At 35.7% G+C, this 24,290-nt stretch overlaps 1 protein-coding gene across 7 annotated transcripts in view; it reads right to left on the bottom strand.

The window, feature by feature from the left end:
- The window catches only part of LOC131512701 (multidrug resistance-associated protein 1-like), an 88,260-nt gene that overhangs the window by 29,778 nt on the left and 34,192 nt on the right, over window positions 1–24,290 (bottom strand). For 5 of the 7 annotated variants that reach the window (XM_058731746.1, XM_058731753.1, XM_058731747.1 and 2 more), the window contains 9 exons: window positions 23,349–23,486; window positions 21,671–21,817; window positions 18,837–18,921; window positions 18,677–18,743; window positions 17,941–18,067; window positions 13,981–14,157; window positions 10,669–10,836; window positions 8,439–8,601; window positions 3,799–3,874 (listed from right to left, as the gene is read on the bottom strand). In XM_058731746.1, coding sequence (XP_058587729.1) covers window positions 3,799–3,874; window positions 8,439–8,601; window positions 10,669–10,836; window positions 13,981–14,157; window positions 17,941–18,067; window positions 18,677–18,743; window positions 18,837–18,921; window positions 21,671–21,817; window positions 23,349–23,486 — 1,148 coding nt within the window. The remainder of the gene's footprint in view (window positions 1–3,798; window positions 3,875–8,438; window positions 8,602–10,668; window positions 10,837–13,980; window positions 14,158–17,940; window positions 18,068–18,676; window positions 18,744–18,836; window positions 18,922–21,670; window positions 21,818–23,348; window positions 23,487–24,290) is intronic. The other 2 variants (XM_058731752.1, XM_058731750.1) reach the window with 2 other exon arrangements.

The following is a 24,290-nucleotide window of genomic DNA, read 5'->3' as shown; positions in this document are numbered from 1 at the left end:
TGTGTAGTATCACAATACAAATGTTGTTCTAAAACAGATTTTTAATTTTTAAACCATTTTATACATGGTCTTTGTAGCTCAGTATATAATGAACCTAAAATATTATTCTATAACAGCATTATATTTTATATTATGATGATATATTTTTATCACTTTACTATATTAAGATTTACATAACAAAATCAGTAGTTAGAGGGCTGCAGTTTTTTCCTACTTTTTTGCTGCAATGGTCATGCTTTTTACCTATCTCTCATTGTCCCTTGTAGGGACATAGAAGCGTGAAGTATGCCAAGTTCTAGGTCATTTATCTAATATTGAACTGACCTCTAGAAATACTGAACTGAGTTATGTGCCCTCATTTCTCCCCATTTCCCATGTTATTTACCAGAATAAGAAAAACTTTATTTGATCAGTCTGGTGGCTTTTCCCTTTCTGTCTCTGGCTCTAGTGTCAAGAAACATTCTGTGGGACGTTGCAATACATGGCCTCCGTACAATCAGCTTCACCATCAGGAAAAGATACACTATTTAACAGACACTTTCATTGGAACAACTCCTGGTATATGATTTGGGTTAATTACTGTCATCATCTTTCAAGGCCTTGGCATGGCTTCTGTTTGGATAAGCAAATTTGGCATTGGTATCAAGCCAAAAAATTAATTCTTAATGTAGCTGGATATAAAATGCTGTGAAACCCAACTGTTAAAAGGGAATTAAAGCATCGTAATTAGACACAACTAACAAAGACCAAGAATTTATTGGACACTATACAGGAGGGTATTGCTTTTCCAGACTACAATGTTATTTATTCTTTTTCCACAAAATACTGCACTTAGTTCGGGGCACTTTGTTGTGAATAACAGATTCTATCTGAATTTTAAAAGAGCAAATTATTTTGCTGGTAGAGAAGTTTTAAAAATGAGTTTCGTGTTGTCCTTCAGAAACCCTCAGGAAAGTTGGCACAATACCCGTCTGCATATTTTTGTATAAAAGATATAGAATTAACATACTGAAACCATTATTCTTGAACTGAGCATGCAGTTGCAAAGTCTGGAATGTGCATGGGAGGATTAAAGTGATGAAAAGAGTCTGACATGAAAGACAGAAAGGGGGCAGTCTAGGTACTGAAATAACACTCCTAATTTAATTTATTTGTGGAAGATATTAAGGAATATTTAAAAAAAAATAATTAATATATACCAGGTAACTGTAAACCAAAAAGTGAAAAAAAATGTGGAGACAGTTCAAATTATTTTAGTCCCTATTAGAAATCTGAATTAACATCAGAAAATGATTCTAAGCCTTAAATTTCAGCGGGGGGAGGGATTCTCAGACATTATTTAGTCCAACTCCCTTCCTTTTCACCTACCTCCCGATGGGCAATTAGCCATTATCCCCATGAATTCTTCCATGAAGAAGACTCACTGTATTCTCTCTCTGTACATTCCATTGTAGAGAGTTTCTTGCTGTTGTATAGTTCCTGCCTCTGTGTATCTTCCAACCCCTAGTCTATCTTAATGCTGCACTAATGGAAATTTGGGTAATTCTTAAAAATAGAAAATTAGGTTGAAAAGTCAGGAAATTTTCTCCATGTAATATTATCTTACCAAATAGTAAAGCAGATAAAAAAAAATGAAAGCAAGAATGGGAAGTAGCACAGAAAATAATAAACTAGGAAATACATAGGCAGTAGCCAAACATGCACATATTTTGGGAAAATTAAAATAGGCCTCTGGTCTCTCAAACACAAAATAAAAAATGATTTAATTACTATGGTGACAAACAAGAAAAGATTAGCATGGGGGAATTTATGGACCTTCAATGACATTTTTATCACAGTCATGAAAAAGGAAGCTTGATAGCGGGCTGTGTTGATAAGAATATGACATACTGGAGTTGAGGCCATCTTCTCAATGTACTCATTACTGGAGAAGGAAGTTTCAGAATGCTGGCTTCAGTTTGGGTCTCCACAACTTGAGAAATGTTTAGAAATCAATTCTGTAAGTGTATTTTTATGGGGGTTGGGATTCTTATTTTAAGTAGAAATTTCCCAAAGGTGACTCACAAAAACTATGAGGGGTTCAATTTAGATATTATGACTGACAGTGATTTTATAAATAAGAGAAATTGATTTATTATAGACAGAAGGGTATGATTAAGTTTACAACAATCCTTATAGATTTTTAAGTTTTAAGCTTTTAAACAAGTTACAATTTGGCTGCCAGTGAAACTACACACAGGTGAAAATTCTCCTAATGATCAGAGATGTGTAGATCCTACAGCACATAAATTTCAAAGTCTGGTTCAGTGCTCCTGGATTTGCTTCTCTTAGGGATGCTTAAAAACTGGCACTCATTTAAATGAAAGCTATTGTTATAATGCTCAAAAAAATAACATAGAACAAATGATGGATTAAAATCACTGTTCTTTCAGACTTCAGTTACTTATTCATCCATCCAACAAAATATTTATTGAACATCAGCTTATATGCTACTCAAGGTTTAGTTGAAACTTGTTTAGATGGCAATAAAGCAATGAACAAATAGACAAAAATTTCTGCTGTCCTACAGCTTAAAACCTAGAAATGAAAGACAAAATAAAAGTAAGTAAGTTTTCCAGTATACTGAAAATTAATAAGAATTATGGGGAAAAAAATTAAGCCAGGAAAGGGGAGGAAGTATTATGTTAAAATAGGGTGACTAAACCTAAAGTCTTCATTCATAAGGTAACATTGGAACAAGACCTACAGAGGTTGGGTGAGCAAGCCATAATATCTGGGAGAATGATTTAGTTGATCTATTGAGTCAGCTGAATCTGTCACGGAGGCAAAACTCAAACCTGTAATGTTCACATCATCCACACATCCTTAGGGATATCCACGCTTTTCAAAATAAATAAATAAATTCCATTTATTTTAAGGTCCATTTTTTTAATTGAAAGTCAAATCTACAAATTTCTAAGCTACTGGATCCCAAAGTGCTTGCTTCCCTATAATCCATTCCAATTCTCCATTTTAGCAATCTTGCTGAGTGACCGCTCCTTATAATTCTGGCACCGACTTTTTAATCTTTTTATTCCTATTATTTCTTTTTCTTCTTTCAGGCTCCTATTTGCAACTGCTGTGGGGAAATTTGGAGCAAATAACAGATTAGGATAATAAGCTTCAATTACTGCTCATTTTGGAAACTTACAAAAAAAGAAGTGTAATATAACAAAATCCAATCAGGGTCAACGTTGTATTATTTTTCTTTCTCTCTCACTTTCTCCCATCCTTCTTTCACTTCCTCCTTCCCTGTTTCCCTTCATACCTCCTTCCCCACTTTTCTCCCTCTCTTTCTTCCTTCCTTCTTTCCTTCCTTTTGTCTTAGCAAACAGATTCTTCAGTTCCTACACCAAGTCTGTATTTCTAGGTTACATATCCTGGCCTGATAATCATCCCAGTCCATTGTAGAATTTTCATGTCTCAAGCTTATTTTCCCATTTACATCAGCAGTGCATATGAATGCTATAGGTTGGAGATATTTTTAGTGCACACACACACACACAACTCTTCTACTAGAATTTGTCTAGAAGTTACTGAGAGTCTAATGAGCATTATCTTCCCCAAACTAAGTCACATCCATCTCACTTAAAAACTGAGACACATCCATCTAACCTATAGTTCAAAATTTGGAAACCACTAAGTACTTTTGTAGCCATTATAATGTGTAGATCCTTTATAAAGGATGCATTTTAAATGTTTAAAAAAATTGTAATTAGTCCATAATCCCAGTGAGCTTGGTATCATCCTAATACTCACCTATCATTTTGCTCCAAGATTTGGTCTTTCAGTATAGTTCTGGAGTTGATTACACTGACTCGCTTTAAAGCATGAGCTGGAGAGGAAGATGGTGAGTGCTTTTATATACATATAAGCAAACAATGCATTAAATAGTGAGAAATTTGGTGAAAGATTATACCAGTTGAAGAAATTTTTGTGTTCTGGATCCACAGGAATATAGGGAGTCCTTTCATTTGCCCCATAATTTCCCCTTTGCCTGAAATATCTTGTAATATCTTCATAAAAACTGAGATTTCATAATGAATAAGTCCACAGAAATTATTTTTTTGGACATTAGAGTTCTAACTTGTTTTGGATCTTCCGCAGAAGGGCTAGTTATTTGCCCAAGAGGAATATGACTCTAGTCTTTAAAGGAAAAATGTAATTTAATGAAGTCTTACAGAAAATTGTGATTATTGTGAAGATTATTGATGAAACACAATGGTAAGTCCCCCAAACCTCTGTCATCTTCTTACTAATATCACTAATACTAACTTCCTATGTGGCAGGCACTATTCTAAATCATATATATATATATATATATTTTTTTTTTTTTTCCCTTAATTCTCAAGAGTATCCCTGTGAGGAAGATAGTATAATTATCCCTTTATCTTGGGGATAAAAAGACTGAGGCACAGAGAAGTTAAGCAAGTCACAGAAACAAGTGTCGCATCTAGAACTACAACACTGAGAGGTTCGAGTTATCTGAACCTGAATCTGAAGGGAAACATCTCAGAACTTGGCTGGGTTTTGTCTTTTTTTACAGTATGATACCTAAACTCCTTGAATTTCAGACTTCTCATTTTTAAAAGACAGAAACTGAAGTTGGGAATTTCTACATCTTATATGAATTCTGTTTTCTTATTTCTAGAAATAAATATCAAATAGCCCTTAATGGAAGAATCTGACTTACATCAAGTATCTCTCTGAGACATGAGATTCCATGTAAATTTATCATTAGTCCTCATATCTTTCTTCATTGACCTTTCTTTTTACTTCTGATTGATTCTCTAATAATATTTCCAAAAGGTGAGATTTATAGACTTTTCAGAGCTGGGTGGATTCTTAAAGGTCTGATGTATCCAAACCCAGATCATACTGTAAAACTACTTTTTTTAAGTTATCTGTCCTCAACCCCAATAGCAAGATTGAGGATGATAAGAAAAGGAGAAAAAGCAGCTGAGTCATAAGCAGTTTTGAGGGCAAAGGAGTGATAAAAACCTGTACTGTTCAATTCCACATCAGCCACTGGGAAAAGTGGATCTAGTTCAAGTCCCATGTTTCATAAATGGGAAGAACCAGAAGAGTTAAGTCATATTTATGAAGATTCACCTAGTTAGGTGCTTGGGGCACCTAAAACTGGCCCAGTGTTGTTTCCACCAGGTTGTGCTGACATTTACTCCCACTCTGGTGTCATATAAGTTAACACAAATTTTAAAATGGAAGGACTGTGTTCTTTTTAAAAGAATTCTTGAACAGACTCAAGATCAAAGAAGGTAAGTTAAATAAATGACAGATCACAGGGTATTTTCAAACTAAGGATCATACCTCTTAAATTTTACTACCTGTCCAGACAATCTTTTTCCTCTAAATCCCAACAAAAATGCTCTCAGATATAGTTTGGGTTTTCCCTACTACTTATGCAAATTAAAAAAAGAAATGCCCCACAGGGACAAGGCTGCATCTCACATTGGTGGGAACCAGGGCAAGAGTATAAATGAAGGCCCCACATGCCATATTGCTAATTATTTAATAGTTACAGATTGAACTAACAGACTCACAAATATGTTCTATTGCTTATCCTTAGCAATCCACCTCCCCAACCATATTCAAGGCAAGGTCCATGTGAGAGTAATTGGAACCCTAAGAGTTCCTCTGGAAAACATGGAAGTTCTGGGTGACATGGCCTCAGTCAAGGTTCCTGTCCCCTTCTCTCCTACCCTGGCCCCATCCTGAACCATGTCTGTGGACAGACACTTCAGGCTACATGTCTAGGCTGTACTCACCCTAACCCTTCCAAGAAAGAAAAAAAAATTCCTCAAGCCAAAGAGTGGCAAATGCCAGTAGATCAGCCTGCCTTTGGGAGGGCAGAACTGAGGAGCACGTTTATGTCATCTCAACAGAGAATTCTGGAACCCCAAATACCCAGAACAGTAGAAAAAAAAGTAGAAGATGAGGGGTCACCTGGCTGGTTCAGTCATTTGAGCATCCAACTCTTGATTTCAGCTTGGGTCATGATCTCATGGTTCATGGGTTTGAGCCCCGCATCAGGCTCCATGTTGGTGGTGTAGAGCCTGTTGGGATTTTCTTTCTTCCTCTCTCCCTCTTCCCCTCCCCTGCACACTCTCTCTGTCTCTCAAAAATAAATAAATAAAATTTAAAAAAAATGTTTAAAAATACAAACAATAAAAAAGGTAGAATATCAGAAGGGGACCCTTCATGGGCACAATAATCCCTTGGGCTCTTGGTCAGAGAACCAGCTAGGAAAGTCTGAAACAGGGACTCTCTAAAGCATGGAGCATAGTACTGGGTCACATTGGCCCATGTCTAAGGGCAGCACTGCAAGAACTTGACACTGAATGTAACCTGGTTTGAAGCTATTGTTTAGTGGGGTGTTTTATGTCATCAATAACTACTTTTGCCTTGCCCTGTGTGGCCCCTAAGGAAATTGCACTATACATAGCTGACCTTTTACAAATATCTATCTAACATCTAGTATCATCATGGGTAAAGGAATTTGATGACTGCTTTTAAAAAGCCTTCATTTTACATTTTTATTCAGCATCCAAAAAATCAAAGTCCTAGAAATATTCATTTTAAAATGTATTATATTTTTAATGCAAAAAATAACTCTATTCATCACCTTCCTGAATTTTAACAGAGAAGACACAACACTGCAGTCATTAAGAAAAAAAAAGTTCAATTTACATTTTTCTAACTCTGGCACATTTCTGGTGGTAAGGCAGTGACATCTATTAATGTCAGCCCTGCTTCAAGAATAATACTGTTTTCACTTGTTACCATAGAGGATTCATATACTTAAGAAGGTATACAGAAATACAGAAAGGGCATGATTTTTGTTTCCAAAAATGGAGTTTTAAACAAGAGCAAATTCCACAACTTTCAAAAGACACACTGTTCATATTTTATGGTGAATTAAATATGGAACATTGAAGTTATTGTCTGCTTTTAGAGCTCTATTTTCCAAAATAATATAACTTATATTTCATGTGGCCTTTAAAATAAATGGCCACATGAAAAATACACTGGTTCATAGCATTCTAAATCATCCCATTAATTCCTGAAGAGACATACTTCCGGCAGATTTGCCTGCTTAACAGCTACTGAGTACCTGTAATCTCCCTTGCATGAGACTACCTAAGTGCTGAGAAAAGAAAAAAAAATGACAGACCACATTCTCATTCTAGTCCTGGAGACATTCACAGACATCTCTTTCCTATACATATACTAAATATAAATTATTACTGAGCCTGACCAAGTAAGAGATCATTTCCAAAATCGCTAGCCATTAAGAGAATAGGAGGTACTTCTTTTATTAAGAATGACCACAGCCATCTGATGATGCATCAGATATTTCAGAATGCACCTGCAAATAGAATATTTGAATTTGAGAAAGAATAAAGACGAGGTATAGAAAAACAGTGGTGCATAACTAATCGGTATTTGCTGCGGTCCAAAAAGGAAACACATCAGCAAAATTGCTTTGTTTTTTAATTTCACAACATTCAAATAATAAATTGCACTGATCTTGTTATAAACTGGTTACACATTTTTATGACGTTTATAATTAGGCACAATGTAAAGTGAATTAGTGGCTACCCAGTTCATATAGAAAATACAAAGCATAGCTCAATATTTCTTCTGTTACCCCAAAATTATGAAATAGTTAACTGATTTTATAGTAATTTTTCAGTAGTATTCTGGGAAGTTACAGGACAATGATCATAGTGGTCTACATAAGAAACCATCTAGCTAGAAAAAGATGATGTGCATTAAACTTTCAGAGATGGGAAATAATGGACCCCTCGAATGCTTGATTTCAAACATCCCTGTGCCTTAATTAGGTAAAGATCAAACCACTTTATTTACATAAACATTTATGAATCTTAAGTTAAAATGCTAGGAGTATAGTAAGAAAAACTAGTAAACTCAATTGTTAATTCATAATAAAAGGTAGACAAATATCATTTCCCTTCTTTTTTTTTCTCTCCCTCAACATGCAACTATACATTTAAAATATTTATTATTTACTTGACATAGATTTATGCTCCCTGTTCTTAATTTAAAAGAAAGTAGAATGTTTAGACCCATTATATTCTAGACCTGCAGTAGAGCTTATAAATCATCTAATCTCTCATTTCATAGATGAACAAACAGATCTTGGGGCATGACATTTTGCTTAAAAATCATAAATGAGGTTAATTTTTAGCTGATGTGTTCCAATGTATTTGTTTCCTTTCTAGAGAAAGGAAGGTGCCCAATTCCTGACTTAAGCAGGATGAATAAAGAAAAATGCATTGTAAGAAATCACACAATTAATGAACTTTCAGAATGGGTAGGCAAGCTACATCTTAGGCTTATTTTTCATTGTGTCTCACCTTTTTCTTGTTCACTGAAGGCCTGAAGCAAATGTGTGAGGTTTCTGGTTTTAGACAGCAGCTCCTGGTATGTTCCCATTTGTGCAACTCTGCCACTCTCCATTACAACAATCAAATCCATCTGTGGTAGAAGTGTGAGGTTGTGTGTCACTAAAACACGAGTCTGAAAAACAGAGTGTTTTATTTCTTGCATTATAGTAAAAAATGGCAAAAATAATCTATTTTATTTTTTTTATTTTTATTTTTTTAATTTTTTTAACGTTTATTTATTTTTGAGACAGAGACAGACAGAGCATGAACGGGGGAGGGTCAGAGAGAGAGGGAGACACAGAATCTGAAGCAGGCTCCAGGCTCTGAGCTGTCAGCACAGAGCCCAACGCAGGGCTCGAACTCACGGACCGTGAGATCATGACCTGAGCCGAAGTCGGACGCTTGACCGACTGAGCCACCCAGGCGCCCCAAAAATAATCTATTTTAAAGAAAGCTGTAGTCTTTCTTACTTTTTCTTTCTTTCTTTCTTTCTTTCTTTCTTTCTTTCTTTCTTTCTTTCTTTTTTTTACTATTTAAGAGTGTAATTGTTGGTTGGTATCAGTTTAAGGCAGCATTTATATATTTCACAATGAATGATTATATGCTGCTAGACCAAAAAAAAGGACTGCAAAATGTTTATTTATTTTTGAGAAAGAGAGAGACAGACAGAAAACGAGGGGGAGAGGGCCAGAGAGAGAGGGAGACACAGAATCCGAAGCAGGTTCCAGGTTCTGAGCTGTCAGCACAAAGCCCAACACGGGGCTCAAACCCACGAACCCTAAGATCATGACCTGAGCCAAAGTCGGACGCTTAACCAACTGAGCCACCCAGGCGCCCTGGACTGCAAACGTTTTTAACCCATTGGTTCAGGGATTCTTCATTCATTAAAAATGAATCAATTTCATAACAAATTTAAAAATTTCGTATCTGTCATCCATGGCTTAGTTTTTTAAAGGCCCTGTAGGATTACAATAAAGTGTTTGATTACAGTCATAATTCATGTTATTTATTTTTAAATCTTTCCACACACACTATACACACACACATAGGATTGAACCAGAAGTTTTCATCTTGGGTTAATTTTGATAAGTAAGGTATTTATCTATTATTTACTTAGATATATACTTTAGCATTTTACACATTTACTTAATGTTTCCAGAGTGCTTATATTAACAAATCCATAAATGCATATTATAAAGGAATGAGTATGGCTTTGTGGTCAGACAGACTTTTTAAAATCTGTTCTTTTTTTTTTTTTTAATTAAAGTACAGTTGAGGGCACCTGGGTGGCTCAGTTTGTTAAGCATCGCCTTTGGCTCAGGTCATGATCTCAAGGTTTGTGAATGTGAGCCTCGCATCAGCCTCTCTGGTGTCCGTACAGAGCCCCCCTTCGGACCCTCTGTCCCCCACCTTTCTCTGTCCCTTCCCTAGCTCGCACTCCATCTCTCTCTCTCTCTCTCTCTCTCTCTCTCTCTCTCTCTCTCTCTCAAATAAACATTTACAATTTTTAAAAAATTAAAGAATAAAGTACAGTTGACACACAATATTATGTTAGTTTCTGGTTCATAACATAATAATTCAACAATTCTAAATGTTATTAAAATCTCTGCTCTTCTTAAGGTAAGCAACCTATATCAAACTATTCTGAACTACAAATTACTTCAGAGGTAAAACAGGAATAATGTTAATACCTATTCAGAGACTTGGTTTAAAAACTAAATGAACTAATTTAATGTCAGACCTGGAATGCACTCAGTAAATATTAATACCCTTCTTCTTGGCCCCTTCACAAGAGAACTGAATTGTTATTGCTATATTAAAAATACCATAATTTTAAGTAACAAATTAATAGTCAGTAAAATAATACTTTCTATGAAATTGCTATGTATGAAAATACCATTTTTCAAAAAAATCAAATAAACTGAAAACAACTCATTTTGACATACAAATCCCCTTTAGAGTGTGGTATCAGTCTATAAGGTAACAATCACATAAATTGTTGTCACAGTAAACTTGTAAATAAAACTTTAAAAAATATTCATGAAAATTTGTCTGTAAAAAGATTAATGTAATACCCCTTTTCACGTAAAATTTCACTACTTTGCTTCAACAAATGAACAAACTACTGGAATTTTAGGCACACTGTGATGCAGATTATCTTCCCTTTATCCTCTCAAAGCATAAATGACACTATGGCTACCTTGTTTTTCAAAATACCCGAGGACCCAATCACTTTTTCAAAAAGTTGCTTTCCAATATGGACATCAACTGCAGAAAAGGGATCATCCAGGAGGTAGATGTCAGCCCCGCTATACACAGCTCTGGCCAGACTCACTCGATGCTTCTGGCCCCCACTTATATTCACACCCTGAAAATGGAGCAGGAGAAAAACCATGACCAAAAATGGGTAAATCTCAAAGCACATAGAGTGACATCCAATTTCTCTTCTGCAGCATGGACAGATGACAATTCAAGATTAACCCTCAAACCTTTCTTTATTCCAAAATACAAAGGCCTAGCCCCCATCTGCTATTTCCAAGTGCTACTAACTTGTGCAAATTAACAGATATATCTGCTTTCTCTTAATTGCTTACTCTCAAAAGTAGATACTAACAATTAAGGAGAAAAGAATTTCCAATCCCCTAACTCTGAAAAGTCATGCCTCTGACATATTAAATAAGATTTTTGGCTGCTAACCATATACTGACACCAGTGATCATTTTTAAATTGACACATAGAAAATTGAGAATAATAGCTAAATTACTAAAGCAGTAATCATCATATCCTATTTTGTTCTGTAGAAAGATTACTACAAGTCTTGTTGGCAAAAGTACAACTCTAAGAAGCAAGAAATAAGGAATATCCATCATTCCATGTGAGAATTAAAGTCGACATGTACAGCCCTGTATAGAGAATTATGGGGCCAGGCCCAATTTACTTGATTTATTTTATATTTAGTGTTTACAGATCTGGCTTAAAAGCTTTCCTTGCAGCACAGAACTTAGCCAGTTACCTCTAATTGTAAAATGCCATTGCTTTTTTGCCTTTCTCATCTTGTGCCTATTCAACAAATACCTCCTTTGTATAATCATTTTCTGGGTGCTAGATAACACTTGGGATTCAAAGATAATGAAACTGAGCCTCTATCATGAGGAGGTCACAGTTTAGCAGGGGGGACAGGCATGCAAAAATATATATAAAATAATATAATATGTGTGTGTGAGTGTGTGTGTCTGTGTGTGTGTATGTGTGTGTGTGTGTGTGTGTGTGTGATTATAACAGCCCCCAACTCATGGGTTTGTCATGAGCATTTAATAAGATATTTACAATAAATAAATTACAAAAAAACAAAAGATATTTGTAAAAAATTTAAAAAACTTACAAGTTTACAACAAATCCAACACCAAGTACAGACACAATCAACATTAGCTATTATCCCCAATCACTCTTCTAATTCATCCTCTGCCTTATCATTGCATATCCTGTGATTATGTCATCACTTTGTTTAAAAACCTGGGATGCCCACATCTCATTTGCCATCATCCAGGAGCAACAACAAATTCCTTAGTATAAATCTACAATAATTACGTTCTGGTGTTAACTCATCTTTCAACCATTCTCCTGATACTGTCCTCACCTGAAGGTGGCCTGCCAGCCAGACTGGCCCAAGCTGTTCATTCTACTTAGAGCCCATATCCTCCCTTTTAATTCAAAACCTAGTCACTCTAAGAAGTCTTTTTCCAAAGCAATCTTCCACCCACTGTTCCAAGTAAAGTGATTCGTTCCTTCCATTCTTGTCTTGCGATGCTCAGTTTACTCATCCCATTGCCAGAAATGGCAATACCCACATCAGTCTCCCTCACAAGCCTATGATCTAGTTTATCCTTACACTCCCAGCACATAGATTGTGTCTGACACTAGGTGATTAATAAATATTAATAAGGACAGCTGATAATATCATTGGCAGAGATACACTGGATTGCAAATCTCTTAAAGGTAGGGGGACAGTTCCCTTGCTCACCATTATGTATCCCATAGCAGAAAAAAGGCATATAATAGATTTAAAAATATTTGTCGTCAATTGAAGAATGCCAAAGGAAAAGATGAATAAAAATGAATAAAATTCTATATCCATTATCTTAGTTGTCTCATAAACAGCTGTAAACAGATTTCCTTTTGAAATAGTCAATTACATGTTTATTTTAAAGCATATCATCAGATTGGGAGACATCTAATTACAAAAAGTGTAAGTTATATATGGTGATGACATTTATGCCTATATTTAATATATACTTCACATTTTGCATTTTCTTCCTCTTTAAATTCTTTTTACTTACATACCGTCAACATTTCATATTGTTAGAGTTTGGCTTTATCAGCATAATATTCAGTATGTATTAACAAGTTTGAAGAAGTCACATTTCTGCATCATTTTAGCTATGGTGTCATTTTGCCAAGGGATAGCAAAGACACCAAAAACAAAAAACAAAAAACAAAAAACAAAAAAACGACAACACAGATGTGGTGGAAAAAAAATGAAGTCTATTTAATAACTTGAGAAAATACATCTGCAAAGTAACAGGCTATGAACAAAGCCAACATAAGTCTCGTTAAAAGGTAAATTTTGCCTCATTCTAGATTTTAAATATTTCTACTTTCTATCTTTTTGCTCTCTAACTATTTTATTTATCAATTTATATAACAGCACTATTAAACAACTTGGGGCCAGGGGTACAAACGCCTAACAACACTATGCTGACTCTCTTTTCAGAAATTCAAAGCACTTGGTAAAGATCATTTACCCATCTTCACAGCACACATGAATCACAGGCAGAGGCTGCTTTTGCATTCATGTTTAATTAATGGAGATTTTAGTCACGGGTCAGAGATAATCTCTCAGGGTTCATACTCTGGCTCATGCTCTCTTGTTTTGTTTTGTTTAAACTCCAAAACACTGGGCAGAGTAATGACTATTCATTAATGCAATGAAAATAAAATAGAACAAAGAATATGGGAAGCAAGATCCTCTTAAGCAACAATGAGCAAACACGGAGAAGGCACGTTAACGACAGCATCGTCTGAGTCTTTTTAGAACCTGGCCTCCGTGCCACCGCTGGAGACTGGTGCTCTGTTGCTACTGTCCTAGGCTTGACTTTGCGCACAAGAGATACAGGAAAAACACAAAACATCATTCACTCATTAGACAGTGAACAGCATTATGGGAGCAGCTAAAAACAAAGTGTTGATGATCCATTTGGTAGGCTTTCGTTCCCCCATGTGGACACTAACGACAGCATTCCCTGCTGATTTTAAATCTGTTTTCCAAATAGTCAATTATAGATAATTATTTGTCCTTAATATCGCCATCTCTTTCATAGAAATTCTGTAATGATTTTTAAAAATTATAGTTGTATAGAGCTCTTTAAGACTTCAGAAAAAAGACGATAAATATTTTATTAGCATGGCTGAATGGAATTCTATTCCTGCATGTGATGAATTATATTTTCCTTACTCTTTCTCCAATCTCAGTTTGATCTCCATTTGGTAACTGCTCCAAATCAGGAAGGAGAGCACAGGCTTCCAATACTTGCTCATAAAATTGCTTCTGCATGGTGGAGCCAAAGAGAATGTTTTCTTGTAAAATGCAATTCTGAATCCAGGCCTGCTGGGCAACATAAGCCACGGAACCCTAAAAAGGAAAGAAATAAAAGAAACACTCCTAACAAGGGAAAAGAAAAAACATTGCATGTACCACATTAAAGGAACATAAACATATTTAGTCCATGGTTTTGTTTTCTTTTAACTTTAAACTGAATTTTTACAGAACTAGGTTATTTCTTAAATATAAATACATCCTATTTGCATTTTAATTTTATATATGTTTATTATAGGCCCTTTCAAATGAGTTACTTTTGTGCTTTTTTTATTTACTTTCTCTGTAGTTTCTATCAAAGTTATCTGTCTTTGGTGGAGTTTTCTGGAAGTAGAGGCTGAGTGTATTAGCTCCAGCAGCCATTATAAGGTACCACAGACTAAGTTGCTTAAACAACAGAAATTTCTTTTCTCACAATTCTGGAGGCTAAAAGTCTGACAAGCTGTCAGCAAGATTTCTCCTGAGGCCTAAATCTCTAGCTTGTAGATGATTCCCTTCTTGAGTTTTCACATGGCCTTCTCTCCATGTGAGTATGTGTGTCTTAATTTCTTCTTGTAAGAACATCAGTCATATTGGAATAGGGCCCACCCTACTGACCTTATTTTAATTTAATTGCCTCTTTAAAGACCCTCTCTCCAAATACAGTCACATTCTTGGGATTAGGACTTCCAAATATCTATTTGGGGGCAGGAGGTTTGGCCCATAACACTAAGCCTGAAGTACAGGTTGCTCACTTGGGATCAATGCTTGTGGAAGAAAACAGGGTAGGAGGATTGGGTAGATGGAAAAGTCACACTGTGATACCAATCCCACAAGGTTTTGACCAATCCCCCAGAGAGACATAGAGGAGTATTATCCATCAGAGTTGTTCTGTGTTAGGCTAAATTGGCCTGACCTTCAGGAGTGGGGCCTTAGCCAGGCCAACCCTGAATGAGCTGGCTTGCTATATGTATTCCCACAGCTGGGAGGCAAGCCCTTCCTAGAAGGGGGCTCTGGGTGGCACATCTGTGTCTTCCACATACTCACTGTTCCTAAGTTTATTTTTTGAAGATTTTATATCTCAAAATGATTCCTGAATATATGACAGTCTGCTGCATAAAATATCCTTTTAACTAACCCTTCTTTTCTTAGAAAGGACCCACAGTATTTGAACTAGAGACTTACCTTTCAATCTACCCCATGGACTCTATCCAAACATTGATTTTAAAGAATTTATTTTGACTGCTATGTGCTGTACAATAATGCAAAACACTGAACGTACTTTTTGACCTATGAACTTATGCGTATGTATATAACTATTAACATTTTGATTTCTATCAGGTACTTTAAAGATCCAAGATTAACTTTAATTCTTCTTTTTTAAGCATGTAAGACATGGAGTGGCTTTTGATCCAAAACAATGTAATTCTGATCCAACTTGATCTTGAACACAAAGGTGATTGCTCTTGAATAACCTTTAATTAGAATAATATTAAATCAATTCTCAAGTGATAAAGATTTTGAACACTTGCTATGTATTCGGCAAGATAAGGGGAAAGAGGATGAAAAACACAGGAGAAAAAGGCTGAAGAACAGCAAAAAATGGCACAAAATATAAAACAGAAACTAAATACTACATTGAGAGGTATAGACTCGATGTGCTGGTATAACTGGAACTACAGAAGAGTTGATCCATTTTCACAGAGATGTAAGCTTTTCCTTTAATTTTTATACTATTATTTTAATTTTATACACAAATGAAAATGGGTTTTTGTTTCATTTTATTCTTAATAATAAAACCACAATAGAAGATTTGCTAATTCAAAAATGGTCTTCCAAATCTGTAATGTTCCATCAAACAACACCGAACACTGAATACTCTGAATAAATAGTGCCTGGTGTGAACCTTTGATACTGAGAACCAGGAGACCAGAGGTTGAACATTGTAACATGATATTCCTCAAAAAATTCTCATGTGAAACCTTGAGGAACAGAAAGATAAAACACAAAAGCCCCTTGTAAACACAAAGTGTCACGTCTATTGTTATGATTATTATTACTAAATCAGAGATAATAAGAATGACAGTTATAAATATAGTATTAAAAAAGTTTTGGGAAATAATTCATATATGACACCTCATGTCCTGCCACTGCTCCAGACCAAAGAACTTTCTGAAGGACAAAGTGGCCAACTATACTGACAGACAATATCTGCTCTCTTCCACAAGCTTAGCTTAATTTAAACAAAGGGTTTTCTCTCAGCTTTATAATTAGGAACAGCATTGTTATGGTTTCTTGCATAACCATGAACATTTTCTTAATTTCAAACCCTCAAAGGTATCAGAAATAATCTTTAAATCTTACCATGAGAGTCTCAACAATCATAGTAAAGATAACAATAACCATTAAAATTCACAGGGAGCTATCTGACTCTGCCAAGAACCAGGCTAAGTCTTTGCACATTAAAGCATTAGATGAAACCCAAAATTGATATTGTTGTTATCTTGATTAATTCCTAATTATTTTTCAAGATCAAATAAAAGGCTACCTCCTCTCTATAATTTTTCTAACTCTTCAAGGCAGAATCTGTTGTTCTTTATACTTTGATCCATTTGTTTATGTCTGATTTAAATACTCGTCATAATTAATTTTAGTATCTCTCTCACTGGACTATGAACTCTGTAAAAAGAGGGGTATGTCATATTCGTGTTTATTTTGCTTATACTAAGTATCAAGAACACAGTATGTGTGCAATAATTGCTTGGTAAAAATAGCTGAAGAGACTAAATGAAAATAAAGTCAATATGACAATCATAATATTTTTAAAGGACACTCATTGGCCTAGGATATAGTACAATCATCTTCAACTTCAACAAAAGGCTGACTGCAATTGTTATGAAGAGCACAGGACTACAAACACAATATACTTAAGGTTAAAAAGTAGGGGTATTCATTACAGTATAATTGTATCAGAAAAAGTCCCAGACATCATAGTTGATCCTAAAATAAGTAACAGTAATGCTGAGAGAGAAGAATAAATGTAGAACTATTCATTGGAGGGCTGGAATCAGGAAAGATAAAAGGATATGAGGAAATACATATTATGAAGAAAAATAAAAGAGTTGGAATTGATTCTTCCTAGAGAGAAAACTGTGAAGAAACTGGTCTCACATCCATAGAACTTCTCCATCTTATCAGAAGTGAGGTGTAGGTTAGTATTAGGTTAGTATTTTATCCAAGAGCTAGTTAAACCTAAGGAAAAACTCATTAGATAGTCTAATGTTTCAAAAAAGAAACAGCTGATTAAGAACCTGTTGACTTCTTATTCCTATTGACCTTTAAGAATAGAACAAAAGGCTTGGAGTAGTCCTCTCCCTAGTCCAAGGGCTGAAATTTAAAAGTAAACTATTAATATTATTATTTTTCTGATTTTTTTCTAGGTCAAAAATCCTACCCATGAGCAACTACAAGACTTCTTAGAAATGTGGCTGCAATTACGTAGGGAACTTTGCAATGGATGATAATTAGAAAGCAAATCAAATTAAAATATAAATCACATTAGTTTCTCTATAATTGGTTGCAATTCAGTTAATATCATCAAACAATTACCATAAGCATTCATAAATGATTTGCTAAAGTATTTGGAGGACAGAATGCTGTTACTAAGCCATCCATAGCTAATCAATTTTTGTGGAAATTGAAATGTTTGTTACAAACTAGAAATGCCCATTACATACTTGCATCTTCAATTTGATTTGATAAATTCTTAGGACACTAACCATGTGTTGGCTATGGCCTATTACACTAGGAGATAGAGAATTAATGTATTGTTGGCTCTACCTTTCTTTGAACAACTCCTGTAAGTTTCTCCATTTCCCCAAGCATGGCAGAAAGCACAGATGATTTTCCAGATCCAACTTGCCCTATGACAGCCACTAAAGCTCCTTCTGGAATCTTTATGTTCAAGCTGCATGATAAGAAAAGGAGAGAGTTGATATAGGAAGTTCTTGTTACAGTTTTCAATGTATATTCCTAGATAAATTAGAGCATCATCCTTGAAATTGCTTCTATTCATATGAGACTACACTATTCTATGAATACCCAACCTTTCAAACTACGAACAACAAATGCTACAGAGGAAACAGAGGAAATGAATAGAAAGCAAGAGAGGGAAAAAAAAACTATAAAAATGAAAGGTATTGTGAGAGATTTAAAAAAATAGCCTTGTAAATTTCAATATATTCATCTTCTGCTTTAAAAACTCCAAGAAATATGGGGCACCTGGGTGGCTCAGTCGGTTGACCAGACGACTCCAGCGCAGGTCATGATCTCACAGTTCATGAGTTCGAGCCCCACATCGGGCTCTGTGCTGACAGCTCAGAGCCTGGAGTCTGCTTCAGATTCTGTGTCCCCCACTCTCTCTGCCCCACCCCTGCTTATGCTCTGTCTCTCTGCCTTTCAAAAATGAGTAAACATTAAACATTTTTTTAAAGTCCAAGAAATAAAAATATGGAACATTATAGAATTCAATGCTAAAATATTTTTTGTTTTTAATTTTTCCCAAATTATGACTTACTTTTTAAGTACTGGAATCCCTGTTTTATCCCAGGAGAAGGAAGCATTTGTAAAACCAATGGCATGATCTGTGAAGAAAAATAAATACAATGGTGCATTTCAGAGCCAATTATCTTCAACCCAGAAGTCAAGTAAATATTGAAGGCAGAGAAAATGCTGACCTCCTATGTAGTTTGTTTCAATATTTTGAGGAAGAAGCTCCTCAGTGTTGAGAAAGTCTTCCAACCGACCCAATGATATTCTTGTCTATCAGAATAAACACAGATGGAATTTATTTGGGGGTCAAGGAGAGCTTCACTAAAAAAAATTTGTTGGGACTTTACAGTACGATTAAAAATATTTGATGCAAATGGAAGATATTGATATAAATTTTCAGTTAGCATAGTTTGAATTATTTTAATGTTTATAAATAATTTCATTCCTAAAAAGAAAGAACAGCTTCAAGGATCAAAGACCAAACAAACATCATATATGCAGGAAGGCACCAGAAAAAGAAACAAAAACTACTCTTTAACACTCTAGTAAAGCCATAATGACTAATTCATTAATAATTATAGAAAGATTAGTTTTCAGGGGCGCCTGGGTGGCGCAGTCGGTTAAGCGTCCGACTTCAGCCAGGTCACGATCTTGCGGTCCGTGAGTTCGAGCCCCGCGTCAGGCTCTGGGCTGATGGCTCGGAGCCTGGAGCCTGTTTCCGATTCTGTGTCTCCCTCTCTCTCTGCCCCTCCCCCGTTCATGCTCTGTCTCTCTCTGTCCCAAAAATAAAATGTTGAAAAAAAAAAAAAAAATTAAAAAAAAAAAAGAAAGATTAGTTTTCAAAAGCAACTTCAGAATTGTTGAATGACTTCTGCTTCTGAGTATAAAATGATAGTTTTGGCAATAATAACATTTAGTTTTAGTAAAAAAGCTATAAAATGCTTACCTACAATTAGGATAAATAAAATCAATTTTGTTTTCCTGAAACTGACTTACATGAAATCTCTAATATGTTTTTATTCACACTATGCTAGAAGATATCTATTGTTAGTGGATAAGATGTACTGGGCCACTGGTTTTGTTTACCAAGTGCGGCATATAGGTATGCCTCCTTTCCTTTCTTTCCTTTCCCCTTTCCTTTCCTCTTCCCCTTCCCCTTTCCTCTTTCCTTTCCCCTTCCCCTTCCCTTTCCCCTTCCCCCTCCCTTTCCCCTTTCCCCTCTCCTCTCCCTCTCCCTCTCTCTCTCCCTCTCCTCTCCCTCTTCTCTCCCTCTCCTCCCTTTCCCTCTCCTCCCTGTCCTCCCTTTCTCTCTCCCTCTCCCCCCTCTCCTCCCTCTCCCCCCCTCCTCCCTCTCCTCCCTCTCCCTCTCCTTTCCTTTCCTTTCTTTTGACAACTGTTCTCCATATTTATTTAGTGAAGGCAGTAGTGTACCACTAGGAGTTGGAGAACACTTTGAGATACTAGACCTTTAGCTAGATTCTAATTTCAAAACCAAAACAATACTTATTCTAAGAATGGCATTTTTCAGAATGCCATGAAAACAAGTTGTTAGAAGCATCACATCAATAGTACTTCTATGCCCTCTGTTGGTCATTATTAGTAAAATAACAACCAGAAAAGGTATGATAAAACAAAAATGGATTACTTGGTATTCACTATATATTTATTCAAATAATATACAATTACTATTATAATTTTAATATAATTAATATAATTTAATATAATTATTGCCATTACAGTTACTATTAGTAACTATAAGTTACTATTTACTTAAATAATACAAAAAAAATTTTTTTTGAGAGAGAGAGAGGGCAGAAGTGAGTGAGGGACAGACAGAGAGAAACTCATGAGAGGCAGAGAGGGAGTGGAGAAAGAGAGAGAGAGAGGTGGGGCTCACCAGAAGCGGGACTTGAGCTCACCTAAACCAGGGCTCAAACTCACGAACCGAGAGATCATGACCTGAGTCAAAGTCAGATGCCTAACAGATGGAGCCACCCAGGCACCCATCAAATCATATAAAAATTTAAAGGCAAAGTTCATAGATTAAAGAGCTGGTTCCAATTAGCAAAGCTTCACTTTGCTTATGAACTCAGACTTGAGGAAGAGGATTCAATGGAGGCCACCCAGAAAATCGAAACCTGACATTCAAAAAATTTAACACAAAATCTCAGCGCAAAGGAATCATTCTCCACATTCCCTGTGGTTTTAGCAGCTTTCTACTCATTATAATAATATTAAAAGAGCCCCCAGTGACTGGAGATTACAATAAAGATCTGCTGAAGCAGATACCTCATACATGGTTTGTTGGCAGACTGACATTATCAGTGCACTTGTTTCCCTGTCTTATTCCTTCAGTACAGATGAAATGTTGCTGAACCCTGGAGAAACATTCATATCAAGTTCCATACAAAGCATCTAGCTAAATATTTTTTCAACTGAAAACATAAAATGAGACTTTTGATGGCATTATGTCTAACACTACCTTTTAAAAAGCTAAATAAGGGGCGCCTGGGTGGCTCAGTCGGTTGAGCGGCCGACTTCGGCTCGGGTCATGATCTCACGGTCCGTGAGTTCGAGCCCCGCGTCGGGCTCTGTGCTGACAGCTCAGAGCCTGGAGCCCGCTTCAGATTCTGTGTCTCCCTCTCTCTGACCCTCCCCCGTTCATGCTCTGTCTCTCTCTCTCTCAAAAAATAAATAAACGTTAAAAAAAAATAAAAAATAAAAAGCTAAATAAAATAAACTAACACTTAGCAATGAAAACAATATCCTATATGGAAACACTTAAAAGTCATTTTGATAGGAGAAAAGCATAGGCAAAGAAAACATGATTCCTTCGATTCGTTAATGTTCCCTATTACTCATTAATTCGGGGAGATTAATTTTGAAGGCAGTGTAAAACAACAACAAAAAGTGAAATAAATACTGAAAAAAAAAGACACAGAAGTAAAATGTGCAAAACCACAGACTTCAGTAGTTGAATGAATGACTCTTCTAAGGTTTAAGCATATTTTGGATGTACCTGGACCACAGCTGAGATCACCATTGGTAAATCAAACAAAGGAAGCTTCAAAATATTAAACAAAGACATAGATGTGAACACTTTAGTGGCTGTTAAAAAGTTTCCTTCATCCAATAAGAAATAGATGCCAAACGTCGCCAGGGACACCTAAAAAATACAGACATGTTCTTTCCTTCAATTATTCAGTGCTAACAACAGTATGAGTTAAAGTCCCCCAAAATAGGGGAAAAAATGTTAAAACCTTTTTTATTGTTGTTTATCAAAATCCAGTACTATTCAGTATGATTGCTGAAGAATATAAAATAATATTTAGACAATACAATTGTGTATCTTAGAAAACGGCATCCTTGAGACCATGTGGCCCAATTCCCTTCTTTCAGATATCATGTTCTTACTGGAATTATTCCCATTTAAAATGTGTATTAATGCACTGTCTGTGTAGAGCCTGTTGGGAATTCTCTTTCTCTCTCTCCCTCTCTCTCTCTGTCTCTCCCCTGTCCAATCTCTCTCTCTCTCTCAGAAGAAATTTACTTAAAAAAATTAAAAAATAAATAAAATGTGTACATCTTTTTTTTTAAGATGGAGTATTATGTAAATTTATTTTCCAATGGTATATGTATACACCCGGACTCATATGTAATGATTATACTTTCTGTGAGTCATAAAATTAACTGAAGAAAGTATGAATAAATCATGGCTCATAACATTTATATTTACTTTTGTAAGTGTCATTTAGAAAGGGCAGAAAAGTTCATATATGCATGAGAATATGCTGACTATCATGTACATAGGACTTATCTTAAGCAAATACTTCTTGGACATTTTTACCAAAGAATTCCAAATGTAAATATCACTTTTATTTTCATAATACTCATATATTTATCTAAATAAAAAATAATAATATTTAAAATTGCCAACCAGGGAGACATATGGAACTTCCCCTGGCCCCCATCACCACCAGGAGTGGTAACTTTGATTAACATTGATGCTTCAGCTCTATGTGGTCTGGTCTTCCTTTGGCTTTCAGTCATCGCTTTACACCTCAAGGCACTTTATATTCTAGTTTAAATAACATGGAATTCCCAACACTTACATGGTATGACAGAAAGAGAACACCCTCAGTTCATATCAATTTGCCTCCGAATATTAATCCTATAACTTTGAGGATATTACCAAAGTAGAATGGACTTTCATTTCCTATTGTGAAATGAGAAAAGCAATGCCTTATCATTGCAAGAATGAAACAAGGCAACCTCTATTAACTTGTCTGGCATGCTGGAGAAGCACTCAATAATTCTTCATTCCCTTCCCAACTCCATATAGTATGCCTTTGGGTCTTGCTTAATCACACCAATCAAGGAATTTTATACCTGAAATGAAACTCTTAAATGCAGGTTATACTGTTTAAGGATAGAAAGGCAAGTGGTCGATCTGTGAGAAATTTGTAAAGAAACAAAATTGTATTATAGGTAAAAAATACAGACCAATGAGAATGCATATACTTTCCTCTTCTTTAAAACTTCCATTCTCTAATCTACATAAATCAACGACTGCATTTCATGAAAATGTTATTTCAGATACAGAAGACTCCACTTTGGACACCTTAAGTCCAGGTAATTTGGAGGTGATCTGCAGATCAAATTTGAAAATCAAAACAGGAAATATTATACACACTCACCAAGAATGGAATGCAAGTTAATGTCAGCATAGAAAATACAGCAAGATACCCAGCTGATTTTTGAACTTCTAACTCCTGTTCTCGAATTTCAACAATCTTCTTTTTATAAGAGGGTTCCCATGCATAAAGTTTGAGGATCTGTAAAGGATGCAGACAATGACTATTTGATAAATCAATATCATGTAAGAAATAAAAACCTGCACCCATACAAATATACACAGTATACTCCCCCGGCCCCCAACATACACACAACTGTAAAGGTTTTTTAAAAAAAACATTAAACTCATAAAGCAAATAATACTCCTATTTTCACCTGAGTCAAATTTTTCCTGGGGCTCCTGGGTAGGTCAGTCGGTTGAGCATCTGACTTGGGCTCAGATTATGATCTCACGGTTCATGGGTTCAAGCTCCACGTCAGGCTTTGTGCTGACAGCACAGAGTCTGTTTCAGATTCTCTGTCTCCCTCCCCCTTTGCCCCTCCCTTGCTCATGCTCTCTCTCTATCTTCTTTCCCTCAAAAATAAACATAAAAAAAGTATTTCCTTTTATTATGGGTTTTGGGGCGTAGATGGCTGGGAGTAGAAAATCACCACCTCTCCAGGTTTATGTCCTTCTCATCCACCAATAGCTTATTCCTGAGCCAGACTTCAGCAACATCTCAGCTCTGGGCATGAGCCCCACAGTGTTTCTGTCTAGCTTAATATTAGTACTCTTCCTGCTGGTTCAGCTCTCACTTCTGTCCACTCCCATTTCCCAATAGCTATGCTCCTTTCTATGGCCTCTCAATTTCTGGAAGACTGATGGCATGGGACTTCAAGCCATTTTCTGAAAGGTGACTAGTGTTTTGAGATTGTAAACTGGAATATATAGAGTTACATACATCCTATTGCTCTGTTTCTCTGGAGAACCCTAAAAATCTCTCACTGGCTCTGTGAACTCAGAC

This window comes from Neofelis nebulosa, chromosome 5 (assembly GCF_028018385.1).
Source record: "Neofelis nebulosa isolate mNeoNeb1 chromosome 5, mNeoNeb1.pri, whole genome shotgun sequence".
Taxonomy (NCBI): Eukaryota; Metazoa; Chordata; class Mammalia; order Carnivora; family Felidae; genus Neofelis; species Neofelis nebulosa.
Note: the sequence above shows the minus strand (reverse complement) of the source record. Positions and strands in the feature narration are given on the sequence as shown.